The sequence below is a fragment of the Opisthocomus hoazin genome, chromosome 19, assembly GCF_030867145.1.
Source record: "Opisthocomus hoazin isolate bOpiHoa1 chromosome 19, bOpiHoa1.hap1, whole genome shotgun sequence".
Classification (NCBI taxonomy): domain Eukaryota; kingdom Metazoa; phylum Chordata; class Aves; order Opisthocomiformes; family Opisthocomidae; genus Opisthocomus; species Opisthocomus hoazin.
Window position 1 is genome coordinate 13,433,792 of NC_134432.1, and position 25,029 is coordinate 13,458,820.

General features: G+C 38.2%; 1 protein-coding gene across 6 annotated transcripts in view; it reads right to left on the reverse strand.

Moving 5' to 3' along the window:
- Positions 1-25,029, reverse strand: part of AK8 (adenylate kinase 8) — a 79,767-nt gene that overhangs the window by 28,055 nt on the left and 26,683 nt on the right. For 5 of the 6 annotated variants that reach the window (XM_075439663.1, XM_075439664.1, XM_075439665.1 and 2 more), the window contains 6 exons: positions 21,879-21,960; positions 20,210-20,281; positions 19,178-19,378; positions 16,250-16,381; positions 13,284-13,373; positions 17-158 (listed from right to left, as the gene is read on the reverse strand). In XM_075439663.1, the coding sequence (XP_075295778.1) occupies positions 17-158; positions 13,284-13,373; positions 16,250-16,381; positions 19,178-19,378; positions 20,210-20,281; positions 21,879-21,960 (719 nt within the window). The remainder of the gene's footprint in view (positions 1-16; positions 159-13,283; positions 13,374-16,249; positions 16,382-19,177; positions 19,379-20,209; positions 20,282-21,878; positions 21,961-25,029) is intronic. The other variant, XM_075439667.1, reaches the window with a different exon arrangement.

The window sequence follows — 25,029 nt, forward strand, 5'->3', positions numbered from 1 at the left end:
TAAGTTTATATCTTACCTGTTTGGAATAAAATGTGATTTTTGCAGCTGTTCTCCCTGCTCTATGTCTCTTGGGAAGCCAGAAAGCACCCACCCTTTGGTCATGCAGTCTAGTGCGTTTAGGCGTTCTGCCAGGATCTTCACAACAAGGTTGTCTGGGACTGCAAAGGATTAAAAAGATGATATTTATTTTGTACGCTGAGTCTGCAAGTAAGCTACTCTTCTGGTTAGACTGCTACAGGAACTAAAACACAAAGAGTTACTTGTGTTTACGATGGATTCATTTTGGAGAGAGGAGTTACTGTTGACTGCATATTTACTGGGCTATCACAGAACCCCCAAACTCCTAAGGAACTGTAGGACTAAAGCAAAGTATTTGGTAAAAACAGATGCCTACATAATTTTGCAACGTACTTTTTCTCTCAGCCGTACTGGGCTGATGTCACAATGAAGTGTGTGACATAATCTTATAAAAATGCAAAAATAATGACCTGAGTTGTGTAAAAGAAATCCTAAAACAAGAAAGAAATTTCTGTAGCATTCTGTATGTAACTTAGCAGATGATAATGGTTCTGCCACAGCAGGCTAGGTGCAATATTTCTCCAGTTTGTCCAAAGGCTTGAAGCTTTTATAACTGAAAATAGATTTCCAAAATGTATTTCAACTACTGTAATTACTGCATTGATGACTCCCTAATTTTAGAGATAAAAGTTCTCGTTCCTCTATTATTATTTTTCTTTAGGGCAAGAGAGAACATCAGCAAGATGCTGACTGGGATTACAATTACTATGCAGCTTTTAAAATCCTATTCAATGGGACACAGTGGCAAGGAAGTAACCTGCATATAGCCTTCATAAAGCAAAATATTTCAGTCGAGATACTTAAACTTCTGTACCTTGTAATGTTTTCTTTTTACAGAAAAATTAAATTGTTAGGTCCAATAAGAGTGGCTATAAATTTTGCAAGGACTCTTGCAATGTGCTGGGTTTAGTGTCAAATAACCATAAAGAAAGGTCAGCAAAATCACCTCAAGCTACTTCCCAAAAAAGCAGCCAGAACAATTTTCAAGAAGCAATGAGAGTGCCTTCTCTTTATCTGTACAGTATGTCTAATACACTGTTGCCTCTACTGGAAACAAGCAATAAAAAATGCTACATAAATCCACATCATGGAATGCTGATGTTTTGATACTCACCCTGCCACTGCATCCGCATCCAGAAATACAACAACAAGTGCTTGTAGGAGAGCATACACGTCAGATTTCTAACAATGCCACTCGCTTTAGGACTACCTGACAGGAATGCGCCGGTATTTTAGTGGAGTGTATTATTATCAGTGCACATTTATAACCTGGGTACAAGCAGGTTTTAAACCACAATAACAGAATCCACTTGCTTCCTGAAATTTAACATTTCCTAAAGACTTACACCTCTACCATGAAATTCATTACTTTCCTTTAAATAATCAAATTACTGAGTTTACAGAATTGGAATCAGGATTCAATGTACTAGCAAAAAGGGAGGAAAACCACAGGGAATTAATTAGAAAACAGATTAGTCTATTAATTGAGGATACCCACTTCACATTATAAAAAAAAAAAAGTTAAGGAGAGTAATATTCTCCATCTGCTGAAAGAAAAAAGGAATGGAATAAAACCAGATACCTGACAGAGAGAAAAATGACAATGCAAAACTAGGCATTCCATTAAAAATAGGATTCATCAAATTAACTATACAATAGTGCAGCAGCAGGAAAAAATGTTAGACAAATGATACTTCTCTAAGACCTGAGCTGCAGGCAGGCACAGAGGGGATAACAGAAGAATTTCAGTGCTCTTTGCAGGGCAGTTCTCCCTATCCTCCAGGGTACAAGACCTAATGCAAAACCAAGACTTCCCAGTAGAAAGAAATAAAAAAAAAAATCCTACCTTCTCTTTCCCCAAAATATATTCCATACAAAGACCAGTGGAATTTTCCTGGTAATCCTGAATTTTTGGCTGCAGCACTAAACTTTCTGTCTTGACACATGTTATTTTATCATGATTCCTACTGGAATCATTAACATGGATTTACAAAGATGCTAAACTGAAACATTTTCAGAATGCTTAAAGACAGTTTTGAAAGGGATTTGAATGAAACCTACAAACCTAAGAGTAAAACTGGACTAAGGCAGGATTCTGCTGGAGCTGACGTTCCTGTGAGAGGAACAGGCAATCAGGGCAGAGGCTGAAAGCCCCAGGAATGGCACAGAGAAATGAGCATGTACACTGTGCTGTCAAGCTTCCAGCAGATTGTAGGAGATTCTTCAGTTCCAGGGGCCAAGTTGCTTCCATCCTGCATATGGGAAAGAGAAACACCGAAGCCTACAAAAAAATCAAAAAGCAATTGTGATGGGAACCAGGCAGCATCTCCTCAATCTGATCACTTCCCATAGGCCTTCCGTGAATCCTGATGATCAAAATCCTCTATTTTGGTCACTATTTTTGAACAAAACTCAAGCAATCACAAATTGGGGGGCGGGGCGGGGGGAATCTAACAAGATGCAGTGACAATTAATTAACAATTTATCTAATGGGATACCAGGTTTGGGGCTTTTTGAGTAATACTAGGGATATGTGGTAACCCTGACACCTTGCTAATTGCAGCGATGACCGACTAGAAGGTATCAGCAACACACTTTAGATTGTTTGCATGCTCCTGTATGTATATACATCACTGAATAATATAGATGCTTACATATTTTCTGTGCCTCTCTCTACAGCTTGATGGTGAGAAATAAAACATAAACAAGTCAGACAGCAAGCTCTGCTCTCCTCTTGATTAGCAAACATACCTATCACTTCAACACAATAGGGGAACATAGCTTGTTGGCTGTTCAATGGCATTACAAAGTACATCAGCTGCCCTTGAAGAGGAACAGTCACACTTAACACAGCTGCATTAAAACTGTAAAACATCTTCCACAGACCAGAGGGGGTGGGGAAAAAAAGGAGGAAAAAAGCAAGAAAGAGATCAGTATTATTCTTATTTTGCTGCGGAACAGACAGAGTAGGTAATGAAGAACTCTGCAGTATGGTATTCCTTTTCACTCATGTGGAACTGTCTCTTGAATGTGAGGCAAATTAATAACCTGTAATTGGAGGGGCATACAGTCTGTAAGTATCTAGCCAGAGGTCTCCTGGCCTTAAGCACACGACCCAATGGGCTACATAGCAAAGTAAAATGTAGAGCTTTTCTGATGAGGCAGTCAATCTACATGTTTTAAGTAGATTATGAAGCACAAGAGCTTTGAATAATCAATTCCTTTTCAACATAAGCTTGTGTGAGTTTCCAACTCTGAAAGTTGGGGGAATGAGACTCTAGAGAGATTTTACTTTATCATTAGAGAAGTCCAAAGATAAGTTTCTTGTAAAAATTACAATGTGCTACAAAGAGATATCCAGATTAGGTAATGTGGAAGCACATCTCTATTAAGGCGAGAAATCAAGGTACAGGAGTAAAATTCATCCCTCAGAAGTAACGCTGCAGAGCTGCTGAGCTACAGTGATACCAAGTGCTAAAAGCACCCTACATAGCTGTGGACCAAGGTCACAGTGAACCTCAGAAATGGTATACGTGGCAGAATGAGGCCACAACCACCTCCATATAGAAATGCAATTCATTCATGCATACATTCTTGCCCAACATCAATACCACACACAAATCTCCTTTATCTCCCAGCCTGTCTTGATCGTGTTAATGGTCTAGACTATGCAGCTGAATCAGCAGCTGTGGACCTAAGAAGTGATCTAATCAATTCCAGGGTATGATCAGGCAGGGTACAAGGAACAGAGGCTCAAAGTGCTGCTGTTCATGCTGGAAGTGCTGCGTGGACACCTAGAGATTTTCTATCTCCAGGGCTGTCAATCAGCACCTTCCAGCAGACCGTTTGAAAAATAAATTTAGTTCCCAGAGCTTCAAAGGTTTTCACAAGGTGCTCCTCATGAAAAGCTCTTCCTCATGAACCTCATAGGACTGTGGCCCATTAGCTCTTACCCAGCCCACAGATCTGCAGGACTAATAGAAAACCGTATCAGGCAATCAGTTGACAACATCATACCATCTGCTCAAGACAAAAGTAACAGAACATTAAAGGCACAGTCTGAAAGGCAAAAACGCTACTTGAGAGATTACAGGGCACTACTCTCCAATAGCTTCAATGCTGTCAGTGCTCCAAGCTATACAATTATCATATTTAAATTGATTCCTCCTCCATACGCTTGCCTTTAAAACAGACTTTTGAAGGGTATTGACTCACTTCTCCAAACCTATAAAACCTTGGTTCTAAGTACAGCATAAACACATTTGCAGACATAAATTCTGTCAGCTTTGTGCTGTAAAAAGTTTAAGGTCCTTTTGGCAATATTGTCCATTTACCCTTTATCCCTCTCTTGGAGATTTTTTTTTTTTTTAAACTAGGTCTGAAGATTTTCACAGCTAATTTGGATGCCTGAGGCTTGATCCCAGTACTTGACAAATTAACATCTTGCCCAGAGTACAAGTTACTGTCAAAGGCTACTCTCCCGGATTGTCCTGTCAATCCTAAATTTAGCAAAGCATGAGTTTTGCTTATCTTCTTGCTCTATAAACTCTGGATTATTCACAACGACTCATTTTATTTGGGTTCTTCAGAGAAGTGTTCTATTGTCTTGCCCACATTCAGGTCCTCAGAGATTGTACCAATTTGTTTCTCATGTGTTTGAGAATGATTTGACAGTGATTTACCATCGTGTTGGTCGATCAATGTTTCAATTTAATCCTGCCAACACACCAGATTCGCGAACACGGGCTGGTTTTTCCATTTCATAGCACACAGCAAATTTTGCTTACTGTAATTAATAAAAAATAATCCAAGTGTATGTCCTCAGGGCAAAGGGGGGGCGAAAAGAAAGGCTCCTTCTCGCTCCGACGCCGACGGGCTCCGGTGGAGGCCGGGGCGCTCGGTCCCCCTCGGGCCCCGCTCTGTCCGGCGGTTGGTTGTTCTCTACCGCCACCTGCCGGGCGCGGCGGGCAGCGCGGGGCGGCGGCAGCCGGGACCGCCCGGCGGGCAGCAGCCGGGGCTGCGGCAGGGACTTGGAACCGCCGAAATCGCGATAATTCACGGCTGCGGTGTCTGCTTGGTCCTTCATCGCGGACACCGGCGGGCCGTCACGGGAAACCGGACAGCATCTCTGATTTTCTGGTTTTTGGAGCTAATTGGGAAGCCGGCAAATAAAGAGGCAACATCACAAATAACGGTATCGACACGGCGCTTGCAAAGCACCCTAACGCTCATTTCGTGACTTCATCGAATGGAAAACTCACACAGAGACAGAGTCTCCACTCGCTCATTTTACATATACTGCACTGCTGAGAATGGCTTCCTGTAAAAATTGGAATAATTATTTTAATACAGTAAAATAAACAATAAGATAAAATATTTCATTTCCACACTTTAAATATTACTGTTTCCTCGAATATATTAAAACCTCTTTTTTTTTTTTTTTTCTGGGAGGTTTTTAGCCATTTAAATTAGGAATTGGCTGTATTAAAGAGGAAGCGATAACATTTTTAAAGCAGGCACGATCCCAAATCATCGATCAAATGATACGTGACAAATTAAAACCTTGAGAAATACCTGTTACAGGAGTGCATCGTTCCTACTCACAGTTATCAAGCCAGAGATTCAGGAATCTACTTCTGATGACATTTAGTGACTAAATAAGGTTACAGCCCCTTACACTGCTTTACCTGTCAGTGGCATCTGCAGATTTAGCAATGAAATTCGGTCCAGACTGAGTACCCAGCATACAAACACAAAAAGCTCTTTTCCCCTAAAAATAGCCTCCGCGAGGTTTTCAGCGTCTGCGTGTATTTGCCTACCGGCGCAGGCTACCAGGGATGATCTCGCGGGCCGAGGTCCACACACCTGGGTTCCCATCCATGCTCGCTCACTCACTGCGGCGCGACTTGGGTAGAATGAGGTTTTCTGCCTCAGTTTACCCAACTGCAAGATAAAAGCTACTCTGAATTACCTCACAGGGATGTTTCTAAACTGAAAGATTCTAAAACGAGTAACAAAATGTGTATTTGCACTATTTTTTTTTTACTCCTTCAGCTTCTGCAGAGAGAATACAGCCAGACACAAGACAGCAACCACAGCCCCGACCGATCTAACGCACCATTTCCCTTATCAACCATGTCCCCTATTTCCTCCGTATTTCTAAACTAGTTCAGCTCTGCCGAAGAATACAGGGCTTGTGACAGGACAGAATTCGGCCCACAAAAACCTTTTTGACAGTGATAATACTAAAAAAAGAATAAATTTAGTCTGATAATCTTGGTGAAAAACTCCTTGGCTTTCTACACCAAAGACTGCTTCACCACTTGACGAGAAGAAAGGCTGTTACAGGGTTCGTTGTCCCTTATCAGTGACGCCTGGTGCCAGCACACACTCCAGATCCCCAACAGTGGGATCAGCTGCCCAGCCCTGTGTCTCCCCTTGCCGCTCCTCCTGACACCTACCAGCCACGTTAAAGGGACATTCAGAAATATAAAGCCATACGCAAGAACTATTAAAAGTTTTGTTCGTCATTAAAAAATCCATCTGTTTCATACAGGAGCCTGATTTTGTGCGTATGGCACCCAGTGAAACAGAGCCAAAGCCAGAATTTGATGTTAAACTCCCAAGAGCATAAAAGGGGATGCTGCCAGTATACAACGTGCTTTCCCTTCCAGTCGTCTTATAGAAACTCACGTGATTTCCCCATCCCAAGCTCCAAACAGAAAACCAAACAGATTTCAAGTCAGCAGCTCTTTGCTGCAGAGCTACTGCTGTAAGAAGAGTAGCAGGAAAGGAAATGCTGTGTTTCTAAGTATGACTGTCAGCAATAAAGATCAAAATAAGTATAAAAGATTAATACTTAGAATTTATATTGTGCTCTGTTGTTTAAAAGCCCCTGACAAGCACGAGGCACCGAATGGCCAAGGGCCACAAGGTCACTCAAAGCCATGCGGGTTTGTGGCACCACAGTGATGCCCGCTGACCAAAAACAGGAACTGGGGGCATCGATACGTTTTAACTCACAGCGTGTGCTACTCCCTCCCTCATGCAAACCCAGACTCCAGCAGCACCATCCCTGTGAGTTATGATGCCTAGGACTGGACTATCGATACTCCCATAACAATAATAATGGTGAATACTGCTGCAAAACCAGGAGACTGGCAAAATTGATATAGGCAGGACCATATCCACTAACTGACTGGATCACAGTTGCTCCAGAAAACTACCGCACTAGTCTCTTAAATAAAATCACATTTTGTCTGGTCTGGCATTCAGTGTTGTTTTTTTGGTTGGTTTTTATTTTTATATTTTTTTTAATCTTAAGTAGGATGGCCTTTAAAAATGTCTTTGTAAACTGAGTCTCCCCAGTGTTACTTCATCCCTGAATACCTGCTAGCCAGATACAACAGTTTTGGTTGTTGCGTGTTGTGTAGAATAAAGAAAAATATATTCTAGATTGTCAGATAAAGGAAAGGGGGACTCTAATGCATCTTATTGTTGTGATTCATCACATAAAAAAAGTAAAAATCAGGAAAGAAGATGACAACTTACTGCCTATATGCCTTCATGTAAAACTTTCTACTCTACAATCTTGCATCTTTTAGTAAAATATGGACAGGCAAAACAAGAAAAAAAATTTAAATTCTATTTTGTTCTCTTGACCATCAATTTTATCCTAGTAGGAAAAAAGTCTGCTACCTATTTTCCATAAAAAAACCTTTGTAGCAGTCCCAGAGGAAAAGTCAAAAGTTTGACTTGAAAAACGGAGCTACTTCAAAAGCATTGTCAAACAGAGGTGAAGGTTTCTTAAAAATGCATAAATTAAAGTATGGTGTATTCTTAAATACCTCCGTAACTTTACGCAGTATATTTGTGATTGAGGTGCATATATAGGTGCACTTATAGCATTGTTATAAAACTAACTTAAATGAAGTAGAAAATCAATTTGTTTATTAGCTACTGTTTGGGCTCTGTGTGTGTGTGTGCATGTGTGTGAAAAATGAAAGAAAAATGGAGTTTTTTTCAATAATAAAAAGGGAGTTGCACTGCAGGGCCCCTAAAGCTTGTGAAAAATTAAACTCGACGGATTCAAACTGTCCTATTTCCACTTCAAAAGAGAAGAGGCACTGAGCTCTTCCCAACTTATCTTCAAACGCCCAGCACCCTAGAAAGTTTCTTTAAAAAAAATAAAGTCTCTAGTTCCCCCAAGCACTGTACCCGTTACTGTAGCTGCTGTCTCTCCCTCTTCTAATTATACCCATGTGAGTCTATTAATCAACTTGTAAATTATTTAGAGAGCCATGCGCTGTCTTCAGCTAGTACAAACACACTGCATGCAAAGACTTGCTGAAAACCAATGGAGCTCCCAAAGGGTCTCTCTCCAATGTTCAGACAGCTTGCAGCTCGCCAGTACAGCGCTGTTAAAAACAAGAAATAACACTAAGCTTACCTCCTCAGATATAAAGATTTACTCAGCCTTTCAACTCTGAAACTCTTTGCAAGTTTTTAACAAAGAGGAAGCTGCTCCATTGTCAAATCTTTACTTCACACTTAGTGATGAGAATATTAATTTGATGTCAAAAAAAAACCCCAAGTGCTTTCAGTGAGACTGTGATCACAATCACCAGGGGACCCCAACTTTCAGAGGCTGCACCAAAATGCACCCCTTTAAAACTATTCCAATTTAAAATAAGGGAAAAAAAATCTACATTTGTACAGTAATAGTTTTTATTAGAAAATAGGAGAAATTAGGGAATTCCAGATTTTATCCCCCACATGCAGACTGCCATTGGGGACAGCTTCAGATATTACTACATAAAAAATAGAAAAACGAAGGGAAAAAAACAACATAGATTGTGTGTGTGCGCAACTCTTACCAGGCTGCAAACAGCGCAATGTTCTCTGTCTTCCATGAATCGGCTCTCTTTACCGCCCAATTCTTCATTTTGGTGGAAAAAAACAATTACCTAAACTAACAGCAGTTCTTCCAGCTCAAAAGCAGAATCTTACTGGGTTTGGAGCAGGCTTTTTTTCCCCCCTACTCTTCTTGCTGTTTTCCTGTCATTTCACTTCTCTTGGCTCCATTTATTGCAGCCTTGCAAACAGACACATTAATTAGCAGTGACCACTCCATGCTATTTCATCATGGAAACAAGGAAAATTGAAAAGACAGAACGGCATGCAAATTTCTTTTCAACTGACAGATGACCTTTCTGATTTTTGTGATGCCCCCAATGCCAAAATGCTTCTGTTTCTATTTTCATTAATAAAATGCAAACACCTCACCAGGCAAACACCAGAAACATTTCGGGGGGGGGGGAGGAGTGAGGCAATATGCTTTCTGCAGGCTTCTTCAAAACGGAGAACATAGATACTGCAGATGGAACTTCAAATTAATGTGTGCCCATGTTTGCAATGTGACAGGTCCGGAACGCAGTCTAGCCCTCCTCAGAATTACAGCTACCTGGGGACACGAATACTGCATAAATGTCTTCATCAAGGCAGTGGGCCATCTACATATGCATCACTTGTCCATAGCCTGAACTACTAGAAGGGGAGGACCAGTCTATGGAACAGTCTATTCACAACATTTTAGAAGGAATCAAATTGAATGAATTAATTTATGAGAGTTATCTTGCTGTCTAAGGAAGGGTTCCAGCCACTATGCTCACCTCTTACTCCAAACAGAAGTCTTCCTAGCCTGCCCAAGCAAATGGTGTGTTCCAAATTTAGCATTATTGACCAAGATTTAAACTAACTGGAATTAGTGACCAGAAGACTGGTATCAGACTCCAATGCTGCTAATTTTCTACCCACAGTATAGTTAGCAATAATTGCCCAGCATTCAGTGAGTGAAACCTACAATATCCTAAAGGAAAAGTCTGTGCATTCCAGACTGGTTGTCCAAAGAACAACTCTATGACAGGCACAAAGCAGTCAGGTTGCTGAACTTTCCACTGAAAATGTATTTTTCAATATCTAGTGTGCATGAACTGTAGACTAGAATGTCCTGGGAATTAAAAAATTAATGGGCTCAAAAATATCTATGCTACCTTCATTAACCAAAATAAATCACCGTATACAAAATTGAGAGGTTTGGTAAAGCAAGAGAGAAGGTCTTCATGAGACAGAAAATGGGAATGCACTGAGTTGCCTTCTGGGTGAATAACAGAATTGCCTGGGCTGTTCTTGAAATACATGTTGTATACATGAAGCAGCAGTACAGGAAAATACAATACAAAGAATGTTTGTGAAACCCAAAACCAAGAAGAGATTCAGGTTAGTTAATGAGAACTAGAAAAGAATAGACAGTGGACAGCCTCAATAACGAGTTAGCTTTGAGTAAGAGGGTTTTTGAGCCTTTTCATGACACCACACCACACCCTATTAGCATATCTTAAATACTAATTGTATGCAATCAGTTGTGTCCACAAGAAGGGAAACCACACTGAGATCAGTCCCTAGGGCAAGCATTTTAAGAATATATGAGGTGTGCCCTCAAGATTTTACAGCACTAGTTTCATTTTGACTGGTAATGATTTGAGCGCAACAGTTTTCATGGTCTGTCTGGTTCCAGGGAATTCTGTGATGATATCACTTGCATCATTCCTCGCCCAAAGGAATAACTAAGCTCACTTGGTACATAACCAGAAATGCAATGAAAATTTTGAAGTTCTAATTGCTTTTCCAGTTATAACATTGTCTGCTCTTGATGAAACTACCTCTTTCCAAATGGGGTTTTCTTGAAACTGAATGTAGTCAATAACAGTGTGAGAATTTTTCCCTCGGTATTAACCTGGTTGTAACTCTGTAGCAAGACAGCAAGGGTTCCTTGCCCATCTTTCCTCTTTGGTACACTATGTTCTTTCATTTTCTCCAAGCCTCTTGCGAGGGCAGTAATGAATTCTTGTTAGTGTTTACTAATGTAAATTCATTCTTTGTTATCCCTGGGAGAGAAGGATTAGCAAAATGACAGAACTTATTATTTCTGGTATTGCTATACAATATTTATTTTTATTCAGCCCTTAATTTTGTAGTATGTCCCACCAAATAAAATGTATGTGCATACATGCAAAAACTAAGGGACAATTTTTTAGCACAATGCACAGAAATATAGTTATGATTCCCATTAACATTCAGAAGCATTGTACAGCTTTATCCTTGCATGCTATATTAAAAAAATTAATCTAAATCTGAAATAATTTCTAATTTGGAGGAGGAAAAGAATTACAACTTCAATTTCATTTTCCTGAAATGAAAGCAGCTCCCGTGGACTAAGGATGTGCATATTTTTAGGACTGGCTAAAAATGACAATCTGTGCAATTATTTTACTCTACTGGGAATGCTTTTGGTATCTCCTTTAAGGAACTTTAATGGTTAAGATGAAGTTGATAAAATACACAAAAAGCATTTTAGTAAAGAAAGCTCTTAAAGGACCTGTCTTTGAATAAATAGATCATCCAAACTCCCATCTCAGCCATAACCAAAATTTAGAGAGCAAGGTATTTACAGTGGCTGTCTTCTACTCCACAGAGATGAGAAGAAAGTGAAATTACAGTAGAGGCATAAGTCTCTGATATTAATAGATACCACAAAAAAGACACAGGTCCAGAGCTTAAAACGATCTCCAGATGTGAGTTAGACTGCATACACAAGTAGCCACATTCAGGTCAACCAGGCTATACTCATGAAGTTATTTCCATACATCAAGGCCTAGGATACGTTGTGATTAATATACGCTAAGATCCCTTGCCTTTGAGTAAAGTGGCCATTCTGATTAGCAGCATCTCTAAATCAGAAAATCCTCTCCTAGATCTCTGAGCCTATATTACGGAGGACCCAGCTTCTGTCTCTCAGGCCATAGAGATTCATGCTTTCCATTCCCATGGTTCCCACATAAGCTCCTAGTCCCAGCAATATGGGGGCTGCCACAGAAGATTAATGCATCGAACTAGCTGAGTTACTGTATTAACAATAAATGCAATCCATTCACTGGAGATGAAGTTTAGAGTTAAAATGTACTACCTCGTGGCTTGATAAAGTGACTGACAGAGGGATAGAACACCCAAAGCTGCAGGCTGCCAAAGGTCTTTTTGAAATGCTTAGAAAAGTACTGAATCTCTTGGTATGGTATCAAGGGAACCTCAGTTAATTTTCTAGGCTCATGTTTCAGATCTGTGTAATTCAGCCTCAGAGTTAAGCTATTGTGCAAAAAAGGGGACTTTCAAGCTTTCCACCTCACCAAATGGCTCTCCTTGCCAAAAATGAAAGACAATGAAGATTTCTTTTTGCTCAGGGGGGTGTTTGCTCAAAGTTCAATTAATACTGAAGCTTAACCGAGATTTCTCAAACCTCAGCAAGATTGCCTTGCCTCCTTATATTTGTATCATTGGTAACCATTTGGCCTGTTGACAGACACAGGACTGAAAGTTTCTCTTCCAGGCCGTTGTTATTTGGCAAAATAAACACTCTTCCACCCTACTGAAATACAGCTTATGCTTTCGCACTACAGATCTTATCTGATTTATAACACCCACCATGAAGAGAGAGTTATCCTTGTGCAAGACAACTATCAAACACGTAAGTTTAAGCTGCTGCCGTAGGGCGCTTACAGTATTTATGATTTATCTGAAATCACTGCAGAGCCTTCCAAAAGCAAAGTATGCTTAGATATTCTTTGTGGTAGTCCCCTCCTACAACCAAAAATACTGATAGAAATGAAGTGCAAAGAAACTTTATTTTTCAGTTTAAAATATTTGTGTGAAAGTGAAGGCATCTACAGTAGCATTCCACAAGTCAAAATCTACATATAAAAGCAGAGTCTTTATTGTGGCCCTCATGAAATAAAAATGGAACATGATTTTGTGCTTTAAATAACAGTTTAAACATTTTAAAATTATACTTCTATATCAGAATTCTGATTTTGATTTAGAGGTAAAAACATAGAAACTAAATTTTGGAATGTGTACAAGAAACCTGAATTTCACAGGAACAGTGAACTATTTGCTTTGAAGATATCGAAGAGCTTAGAAATCTAACTTCTTTCATGTAGTGATACAAATCATGTGTAATGAAAGGAATTAATCAACTTCCAGATTACTCTGACGTAACTCAAATTAGAATCTGACCAAGAAAAATCGGCTCACAATTTATTTTTTGCCACAAATTCTTAACTACAGTGTAATGAGACAACAACCTGCCCTACCTGGGTATCCGTTGTCAATATAAGGCTTAACGAGTTCTCCAAGTTTTGTCTTGTCTGCAACAGCTTCCTTTAGCAGTTGCCCACAGCAAACTAACAGGAAGGAAGAACAAAAAAGACACAAGGTTAAATTTTAAAAAGGAAGCAACAAAGAAAAGAAAAAAAAAAACCAGAAGCTGCATACTGGAATAAGGTCACTGGATAAAATAAAAGTTGTAGGTTTTCTGGGTTTGTTGTTAGGATTTTTTTTTTTTTTTTTGGCTAAGCAAAGCAAAAAGCAAAGAGACTGAGCAGGGGAGAATACTGAATAAAAAAGAATACATTTGGCAAAGAACATATTAAAAACAGAGACTGAAAGATATTAATCAAATATGTTCCTGAAATAATAACTTGAGGGATTGCTAGCATTTTTCACTTTTTATAAACTTATAATTACTGAATAAAGTTACAGCTGCTGAACAGCATCTGAACCGCACTGTTGGAGGTGCAGGATAATACGCAGTTCAAGGAAGCGACTCCCTGGATCATTTAATGATCATGTTAGAACTATATTTAAAATACTGTGCTAATGCAATATTATCATTGACTTCAAATACACAGAACACCAGGAGATGCAGATTTAAAGTTTTAGTCAGGACAGCTGCATATGAAACACTGCTACTTTGGGCTTGGGTAGCGCTTTCTGACCAAAGTTATTGAGTCTTACTGCCCCACGAAAGTTAGATACAACAGTCCTGACCCTTATTTTACAGAGAGGGAAATAAGGCCTGAGAGCTTACACAACATCACAAGAAGTCTTAGTTTCAACACAGGTTCAGTAAATATTAGATAACATTCACTCTGTATGTTACTGCATGACCTTTCAATTAGTAACGATAAGTTGATTCCACGCTTTCTGAAATCCAAGGCACCAACATCTGCAGCTGCACTGACTTTAATGGAAAAAGAAGCAAGCCCTTTGATCTGCTTTACCGCTGTTAATCGCACTGTTTGGCAAACAAGAGTAAGAGTACTCCACAGGAACAGTTCTTGGACAAAGTTGCAAAAGTTTAATGTTAAAGTGACAAGGGCCAAACACAAATTTTAACAGCCACTCATTGTCCTGGAGAAGAACATTCGTATTCACAGCAATCAGTGTAAAAACATAACAGAAACTCAGTGCATAGACTCCACCTTCAGACAACCAGTATGTATACACCTAAATTCAATCCAATTCATGAGACTATTTAAACATAGGATTAAATTTTTAAGCCTGTGGTTCAATCCCAATGGCCTAATTGGAAATTAAGTATATGCTGAATAGTCTTCAGAAAAATGACTCTATTTTAAATACTTAATTCTTCTAATATTTGGTTTACAGTATAGTTCTAATAAAATTCAACATATGGGTAAAGCAGTAGTAATGGCATTTAGTTAAAAAAGCTGCAACTCTCTTATACAGTGGTTGCTTTAAAAAAAAAAAAAAAGCAAATTTTGACCTAGATTAAAACACTATCAAACTTGCAGTATAGAAACAAAGTTCAGAAAAAATATTCAGAAACATGACAACAATAGTTTTTTCTTTAATACATTCAGACATGTTTTTTATTCATCAGGCCAATTTCACAGCTATTAAAATATAGCTTTAAATAAATCTACAAATATTTATTTTTTAATATGAAATGATAAAACACCACAATATTAAAGTAACTGATAGTATAAACATTTTATCAATTTTATTTGTACTTATTAGTATTGTAATATAGATTTTAAAATTAATTTACATTTACCTTTTTCAAGTTCATTGGATACCATTTTAGTCATATTAATGTATTTTTTTAAAGACTAAAATAATAATACATAGATACTAAACCTAGAACCCTAAACTGATAGACAGTTTCATAGCTGTTTCTATGTCCTTTGAGAGAACTGCACAGACCTACGATCTAGCCACTAGTTGGAACGATCATATGGAAAGCATATGGCTTTTTCTGAAGTTTCAAGTTTGAACTTGAAAAAAATTATTTCTTTTCTGAACAGATCTATTGAACCTGTAATTGAAAACAATATAGCTCAGACCTTGAAGTTATCATGCACATGGAAAGCCAAATCCAGGTTCAGTGAAATCTTTTGACCTCACCAGGACTTCAGGGAAGACACTAGGAAACCGGCAGATCGCTAAGGACAACCGAGTGAGTTACACTAATTAAAAAATCTCCTGAATATAAAAAAAACCAACACTACCTACTTAATTTTCATTTTCTAATTTGTTATACACTGAAAGAATACTAATGAAACAAACTTGCATTTCACTTAAAAAGAGGATATGACTAGTCAGCAAATTTTACAGATATCCAACATATGTTTAAAATAATTTATGGCTACTCCCCTATTAGGAGACTTTACAGAGCATGGACACCTATTGCACCGATCCTATCACCAAGCTGTGTATTCATTATTACACGACTTTTTAACATTAGCATGCTAACCATGAACAAGCCTCATACGGAATTTTCTAGGCCTCCTTTACAAAAGAAAGAGAATAACTTTTAAATAATTGCTTCCTTTTCTAACACATTACTTCAGATGCACAGAACCTGACTCTTCATTAAACTTCGGAGTAAATTCTGTTTTAAAAGTGCCCCAATTTTGGTCAGATAGTTGAAACTGCAGAGATGTCACTCATGATCCACTGATCCACAGAAGAATTCGGAGCACTACAGAAATCTAACACGTGGAAAAATACTGATGCAGAGCGTATAAAAAATGATGACTAAAAAATGCTAGATCTGGTTTGTCACAGAATATATGCTCTACTGGTTTATATTTCTTCATTAAAATACTATTCACTTCCCCCAAAAATTTCACATCTGTAGCAATGGACAAACAGAAATTTTATGAGCAAGTAAGAAAGACAGATAGTAAAAGATAAATGATCAAAAAGAGAGAAAGGGGGAATTGAGCAAAGTGCATATTTACTGAGAACTTACTGTTGACAACACCGTATTTCTGAGATATTAGTGCTGCCTGCAGGCTCTTCCCACTGCCTGGGGGTCCACAAAAGAGAATCCGTGGTGTAAAGGGGGCAGCTGATCGGTGCTGTGTTTGGACATAGGTGAGAACTAGAAAACAAAAGGCAAGAAATAGAGTTTATATCCTTTTTTTTTTTTTTTTACATATATAATATAAACATCGATTAACTTCTCTCTCTCTTTTTAAAAGGTCATTTTGATCACCATTTATTTTATCACTAGAACATCTAGATACTCCAACCAAAATCAGGACTCTGATAAAACTGTCAGGTCAGCAACTTACACTGAAAGGCACTTTAGAAATCTTACTATCGTTACGCTCCTATACTTTCTTTCATCAGTAGATGTCAAACCATTTTAAAGAGCAGATTCAATTAATAATTGCTCTTTTATCATGTTTTCTTTAGCAGAAGTAATTTTTGCTTGATAGGTACAATTTTACAAAGCAAATTATAGAGGGATATAATTACATTTAATACTTTCTGCAGTTTCTGAACAAATATTTCAGTGTAAAAGCTCAGGGTGTTAAATTAATCTGACATTTATCCAGCTGTGTGTGTGATTAACAGACTCGTAATTACAATATTATGGACTTGTAGCATGGGATATCACGACACAAGACGGCATTGACAACACATAACTGAGTATGATTTTATTCTTCTGTCCATCATTTTTGTATAACATGTAAAGGCTATTTGAGCTTCTCTGTCCGATTCCACTCTATTTGCTGGACATCATTCTTCCACATTTTGCATTGCTTACGAAATATTACACTCAGGTCAATCCACAGATTATAAGAGCTTTGGAAAGATCACAGCACATGTGAAGCATCATCTACATTGCTGTATTATGGAGATCTGAACTTTGCTACCATCTCTAAAGAGAACCTGATAGATCACCAAGAAATTACATGAAGACACAGCTCGGCTGTGAGAACAAATTAGGATCGTATTTGGACACAGCCAAACGCTCTTACTCCCCGTGCCCCTTTTATGGCTAACACACTAGTGAAGGGAGCAGCCCAAGCTTCAGCACAAGGTATGCAGACTTTCCAGGGATCACACACTCAAACGCCAAGGCTACGGTTCACGCCACCGCATCCTGACTGCCATTGCTACCCATGATTAAAGCAGCATGGACACACCTACATATGCTTTGATTTCCTCTACAATTGCAATGGATACAATGAAGTGTTAGCCCAGAAATCTTCAGTTGCAATAAAGAGTCTATAGACTAAAGAGTCCTTGTAAGAAAATGGTATTTAGTCTAACAAATAGGACAGGCTTAGACATCAATATTTATATGAATTTTAAGCCCACAGTAACAAAAAAATAAGCACAAAAGGACTGATGGAGAACATCATAACTATTTTATATTTACTTACCATTGTTAACACACTGCTGTATACTAATATTTTTTCTGAGGACCCTCTGCTAAACACTTTGGTTATCATTATAAAATCTTTTTGTAACAAAGAAGCATCTCCAGCAAACTCTAGCCCTGCTGTTTCCAGCTGGAGAACCTGAAGTATTGAGAAACTAACTCAAGGCGCAACCACATGGGATCGTATTCACCTCTTTCCCCAGCCCCACAACCTGTACTGCAATACTACACTGTACAATTGAATTTGATGTCACATATCCTCGCATATGTTAGCAGTAATTCCAAAATTTAAGAGTTTATAAAATTCTATAATTGTATGAAACAACCCATAATAATACTAATACTGATGAGAGATCTTTTTCTTTTTTAACTCTACCTGTCGCAACAGAAATATTTAACAAAAGACCTGCAAAATCTTAAGAGATTGCTGCACACCTTCCTAAAAACCAAGTATCAGCTACCCAAGGAGTGCTCTAGTTATTCAGAACATTTTCCATAACCCAGTGTATTGAAAAGCACAAACATTACAGGCAAAGCACCCTGCTTACAAATGATGCTTAATTTGCAGTAAATAACCAAGTTAATTAGGAGTAATGATCCCCTAGACAGTCTCCAGATCTAATTATTCTTTAAAAAAAAAATCTGGCTGCTTGATGCACTGCAGAAAAAAGATCTAGAGAGGATTTTTTCATTTCAGTTTTCAATTTATCTCACTACATTATTAATTAATAATAATTAATATTCAGCCACTCACATTTTTATTTACAATTCAATGCATGAATTCTTTATGAATGATGATATGAACTTTTAAATTTAATTAAGTAATTTGGAGGTAATTAATGTGTAAATTCAGAATATAAACTTCCTACTTGTTTATCTTAAAAGTGCAGCTCTTGTTATTAAAAAAAGACCTTTCTGAGATGCAAAATTACTGGCACATAACCGATCATCTACAGACTGACAGCTACAAAGTACATTATCAACTGGTCTTTCTGGCAGTTTCCTTATTCTCTCCTTGAAGAATCAACATTAAAAGTCAGATTGCATTACAGTCAAGCAAAGGCAAACAAGAATTGTTGAACAGAAAAGCTACCAGCACAAACAGCTTTTAAATAATGAAATGTTACAGGCTTTGAACTACTCCTACTTCTTGTTATTATACTTGTGGAAGGTACTAGCCCTGTGGGAGATCAACAATTGAGCCACAATGCAGACTTTCAGAAGAGACTTTCGCAGAAATAACTGTGACATTTGCTCTACTGAGTCAGCTGTTCCTTGGCAGGACTGTGGAACTAAGACTTTCCAGTTATCTGCATTTACTCTAGTCCTGTAAAATAATTACCACGAATAGCCAAAACTCTGTACTGGAGAGAAGACAACTCAGATGGGACCCATCTGTGTTGACTAATCCTAATCCTACCACCTGTCTCTAACAGCTAGCAACTACCTTTCAAATTACAGTTTATCAACTATCAGCTTTGCCATAAAGGTATACATATTTACCCTGTGATAGGACATCCACGGAAGGCTGGTCTGCATTGATCAACTTCAAAATTTTTTGGTAGCTCCGGAAAACCCCAGGGAAGTTTCTGTGATATTCCAGCAGTTTCTTTGACACCTCCTGTTCAGATAGATCTTCAGGTTTCACCAAACGTTGCTGTACCAGCAGATCACTTGGCCAGTCAAAGGTCGTATGGTACACCTCTAGAAGTTAGACACTGATTAAGAGCTAAGAGGATGATTTAATAGGTCTTGCTCAGCTCCAAAAGGTTTCAGATCATGGTCTTTGTTTCAGCTTTGCATTGTGGCCCAAGCGATAACCTGTGCACTTCTATCACTACTTGTACCAAGAGCTGACTGTTACTCTGCAGAGGCACAGATAGGAAGCAGCCAAGGTAACCACTCACCCATATACCCAAGACAGCATGACGAGTAAGAACCAGGAATGGAGGATAGCTCTCCAAATTCTTAGACTGAACCTTAAACAAGGCCTTTTATAAGCACATCTCCTTTATAGCAAATAAACAGCCATTTCTTTAGTTAAGAATGTCCCTCCTAATTTCACTCCTAAAACATCAAATGTGATTTTTTTTATTGAGCAGTGTCAGGATTTTATTTTGTGATGGATGACTGATAATGACACTCAACAGATAATACAGAGCTAAGTCTATTTGACAGTCATTTAATGGAAAATACCTAAAAGCATACCTGCACCTCAGAAAAAAAACCAGGATCTAGCAAAGATGCATAGCAAAATGCAGGCTCATATGGGGAGATCTAACCTTCAAAGTCTGGCACAGTCTACTGTTTGCAGGCTCAGTACTGAGCTTGACATTTTCCCATTTTTTATTGGCACAGAAAATAATGCAATGTCAACAAATACTTTTTCCAAACAGTTTAAATTTATAATTACAAATTCCTACTACTTCTTTAAGGGACAGCCTTTAAATTTTAATCCCACTGATATTACAGTGTTTCTAGGACCAAACAACACTCCAGTTTCTAGTGGAGATCAGGAACAAACGCATACTGCACCTTCTGTGAAGGGATCAAGCCTTTTCCCACTGTTCCTCTCAATCAGCACAGTGTCTGGAGCATGAAGCACAACTAGGCACAAAAAAAAAAAGAGAAAAAAAGAAGAAAAAAGTGCAGCTCTTGTTACTCACTTGCTTTATTTCCTGTGACTGTTTGGATGTATCAAAGATGGATAAATGTATTTGAAGCACATTTGTCTTGCTCTCCTTTCCCAGTATTCTACCTGTAAATACTTTACTTTTAATCAGAATTTTGCCCACCTCCTAACCAGTATAGTGGGATAAAACATACATTAACCCAGTCCAATACCCAAAAATACTACTTGTCCCAGTCATCCATACCAATTAACAAGGTTCTCTCTCACCCACGTTGGTCCTTCTGCCCTAGGCTCCAGAAACCACACATCACTAGAGACTGATGCTCTTCTGTACCACAAACAATTACTTTTCACCCAGGTACCTTGGTAGTGAGACCAGTGAAACTTATTTTTTTATAACCTCACAGAAAATTGTTCAAATTTGATTAGAAAGCATCAAAAGATGGAGAGTCTGTCAGTTCCCCAGCTTGCTTTTGGCTAATCATCCTCACAGTTAAACACTAATTTAATTACTATTTTCAGTGCATTTAATTACAGGTTTCAGACAAGTTGCTCTTATGACTTTCTTCTATGTATCAAATAGCTCTTTCGGATGCTTTTCTCCCTATTAAGGTACTCATACACCGTAAAGTTCATCTCCTCTCAATCTTCTTTTTGATTAACTAGACAGACTGAGCTTTAAGATTCTCATTCAGGTCTTGGTTGCACAGATATAATTGTGGGCAAAACTCAACTTCAGATGTCATTAGCTATATTAAAAATTCATGCAAGTACTAGACATTAAACATTTCTGTCTAACTATAGCAGTGATTCCGAATTCTTCATTAACAGTTGAATTTCATCCAAATCAAATCCAAAGTGACAATTCATCAAGTTTGCTAACATTCTGGCAAGTTCACTATCCACTGGCAAACTCTACATTTATCCTTTTACACTGTAGTCCACACATTCATAATAATTTCCTACATTCTAAGTAGGTTCTCTAACTATATTAACTGGAGACAACTGGTTTCTTCTAGATGGCAAGGGCAGCTGTCAAGGTCTTGTCTATCAGCCCTTTGCCAGTAAACAAATGTTACTCTCAAATCAAGTCAGAATCCATCCATACTCTGAAAGGTCAAGCTTAAAATCACAATGTTTCTACTTCACTTGGAGTAAAGTTTGCATTCTCTAATTCAACAGAAGGATGTATTTGTATTTAGTACCTGAGGAACTGTTTTGGTTTGAGGATAAAGGCTGATTTTTAGAGACTGAAGTCAGAGAAAATTTAGACCCGCTTCTAGAACAGAAGCAAAGCTACGTATAGCTGCTGAGAGACACTTGCTGGAGTGATCTTGAATTTACAGAACTCTAACTTCTAAGCAGAAAAGGGTTAATGGGTGAAAGACAGGGTTTAAAGTCTCACAGGTTGCCTCAAGTTTTTGAGTGAATCTGAACCATACTGAAATATTCTGCTGCCTGGCGACTCTGGTGTCTTCAGTATTGGTATTGAATTTACTGAAGATTTTGGGGGAGAAACACTTCTAGTCTTTGCTACCGGATGCAATCGCACATAAACCTCGTACTGCTTACCAACATGCCTAGGAATGATGCCAGATGATTGCAGCAACCATGCCTGTTCCTGATTTTCAGGGAAGCCTTCCAAAATCCACCCCTATTGATCAAAAAAATGAAACAGTTATTGATCCTGGAAAACACAAAAATTAGCACTAAATATCAGTGATATTTGCACAAAAATTACCTCATTCTGATCTCACAACAACACAGTATTTGTTATGGATGCTTGTGAGAGAAGAAAACAAATGTAGAGCACTGATATTTTTGTGAAACGGCATGCACTAATACCACTGCCACAGAGCAATGAGAACTCATGTATTGTAGCAATGATTTTTTTGTTCATGTTTCAATCCTAAAAAAAAAAGAAACTTCTCTTGAATAAAAACAACCCAAAACAATTTCTACAGTTTTGAAATATTCAGAAGGACACCAGCCCACACGATGTATAAAAGAAGCGGCTAAACAAATCTAAAGACAGATTTAATGCCAAGAACACTGAGGAAAATATGCACGCTTTCATTATTTTCTTAAATTATACAGGAAAACTCACAGTAATGGAACCAGTGTTCCCAAAGCTAATGAAGCAACAGAGCAAAAGAAAGAAAAAAGAAAAAAAGAGCCTTTTGCTCCCTTAAGTCCTTGTTATAGCCAGCTAAGTGTTGGATTGAGCATCTTTAAAAAAACATTTACAGATCTGTGAAATACCATAGGAGAGCTGCACACTCCATTTCTGTGTGATACAGTATTTGAAATCTAATCTACTTCCCAGTCTCAAGTGTGAATCTTCTCAACTTTCTCTAATTTATTTGTTGGTTGCTTAAATACATGTCCTTGTCATGATATTCTTTACCTCAAAACTACTTTGTGATATTACAATAAAACTGGAAACCATCTTTGTGCTGAAATAAAGAAGATATTTTAATATTGTATTAGCTAGCAATCATTATCATCTCCCACATAAATCTGAAGCTCTGTCAGTATGGGGTCCAAAGGTTTTAGAAGTATTTCAGGGAAACGTATCTCCATGACTTCTGTAGGATGAAATTGGGACATTCCAATTATACAAGAAAATAGAGTAGACTATTTAAAATTCCTTAATTAGCCCGGTTTCAGGAACATGTCATCCTGCTGATATCTTTAGAAAATAAGAGACTCAAGTAACTGCAAGCCATTTTTGCCACTCCCAGTGTTTGCTCTATCGAATTAGAATGAACCGCTGTCTAAGGTCACACAGGTGCGGAGAAATCAATTTCTCCCTTGGGACTTGCAGGAGGCAAGGCTGCACAGTATTTTTAGCGGTATGTTAGTAACTTCAGCGCTAGTTCTGAATATATTGTGCTTGTACAACATATACATATATACAAGCCCAGATCCTCTTGTAGGGAGAAATGGCATCAGAGGTCTGAAGCCAATAAATGGCAAAATCTGGCTCATTTTCTCCACTCCAAGCGTGACACTTCTGGAAGCTAAAACTAAACAAAGAAAAACCACCCTACAAAGCCATTGCTTCTGATGTCACTACAGCTTATTGCTCAAAATCACATACTGAGCAACAGGCAGTAAATACAGAATTTTGTTTTTTAACAGTGTATAGCAAACTTCAAGAGGTTTAAACAGAAATTTCAAAGGTCCTTAAAACAAGCAATAATCAGTTTTATACCTAAAAGTTTTTGCAACGTAAGAAAACATAGCTCAATAAATAGCTTCCTGCAATAAATACACTTTAAGGCATTAAACAAATGCAAAATAAACACACACTACAAAAATAGTTAACATTTTGGATCTTCTTTCCTAAGGTCTCTGAGTTCCAGGGTATCAGTCAGTCCCTAATTAGAATACATTATCCATCTACTTGACACTTCAGTGAAATGTCTATTCCACCACAGAGCTGCAGCTTTGTTCAGAACAGGTTTATTGATATTCTGCTGCATTCCCTCTCCATACCCCCAGTGGCTTGGTTCTGTTTTATCACACATCAAAAAGGCCGTATGCTCAGGGCACCCCATGCACAGCTCAGAGCTGGAGGTCTGAACAGCTGCAAGTAGTATGGTATCACAGGAGGGACAAGCTCCAAGCAGATGTCACAGATAAAAAAAAAAAAAAAGAAAGAAAAAAAAAAAAAGAGTAAAAAGGGAGTGTGGCTTGGGAGCCAAGCAAGAGGAAGCAAGACACAGCAGAGCAAGACCTGACTTAAAATATGCCTATCATGCTTTATGCAAACACTGGTCTTTTTTGCCCTACTGACTATCATTAAAGTGTAATTAGTAACTTCACATGGTAAATTTGTTTCTTTAAGAAGCCATCTATTTTTTGTTCTTGACAGCAGTAACCTTACATCCAGGCATGGATTGCACCTTATCACATCAAGGATGGAACAAAGGCTAAAAGTGACTAATTCCATGGTGCCTTTCCTCTGTGGTCACTGCTCCCTCTCTTTCAGCTGGAAATCTCAATCCTTCCCCACATGAAGACTGCTGTAAATACAGCATTCTGCTGTTGTCTTAATGCCAGGTGAAGTGCTCCTCGGAGACCCACGCCAAGCTGAAAATCAGCAACAAGGAAGTATCACAGCCATCACTTTCCTCTTTGGATTTAAGGAATCTGGAGAAAAGGAACTGCTCAAGGTCATTCCCAAATGTAAATCTCATCATTTGCTGGCACTACTCTCAGCTATAATACCAAGCCTACACACTTTCACACTTTCCAAGTTCTCTCTTGTTATTTGACCTGTACATCCTCAAATTTTTTTTTTTTAATTACAAAATCCAAAGTTGACACTGCCTTAGAATAATGAAAAGGGATGCACAAAGAAATAATGCTTAATTACGTGGCACATCTGAAAAATCTCAGCCGCAAGCATAAAGATGAAAGGTCATGAATACTACTGCCTTTAGCAAAACAAGTTATCACAACAGTTTTTCCATATTGTCATTCAGTATTTTTGAAAAAGTATTACATGCCTTTCACTCCCATCTGAAGAAAGAGGACAGACAATAATGCAAAAAAAAAAAAAAGTATCAGTAGTAGCTTTGCCAGCATGGATCTAAAATTTCTGAGATTTTCAGAAAACAGCAGACTGAGGACTGCAGTAGAAATACTGTCAACCCAGCTCCTGCAGTCCATCAACATTAGCAGTATGGATGATGGAAGAAGCTCCAACGTTACC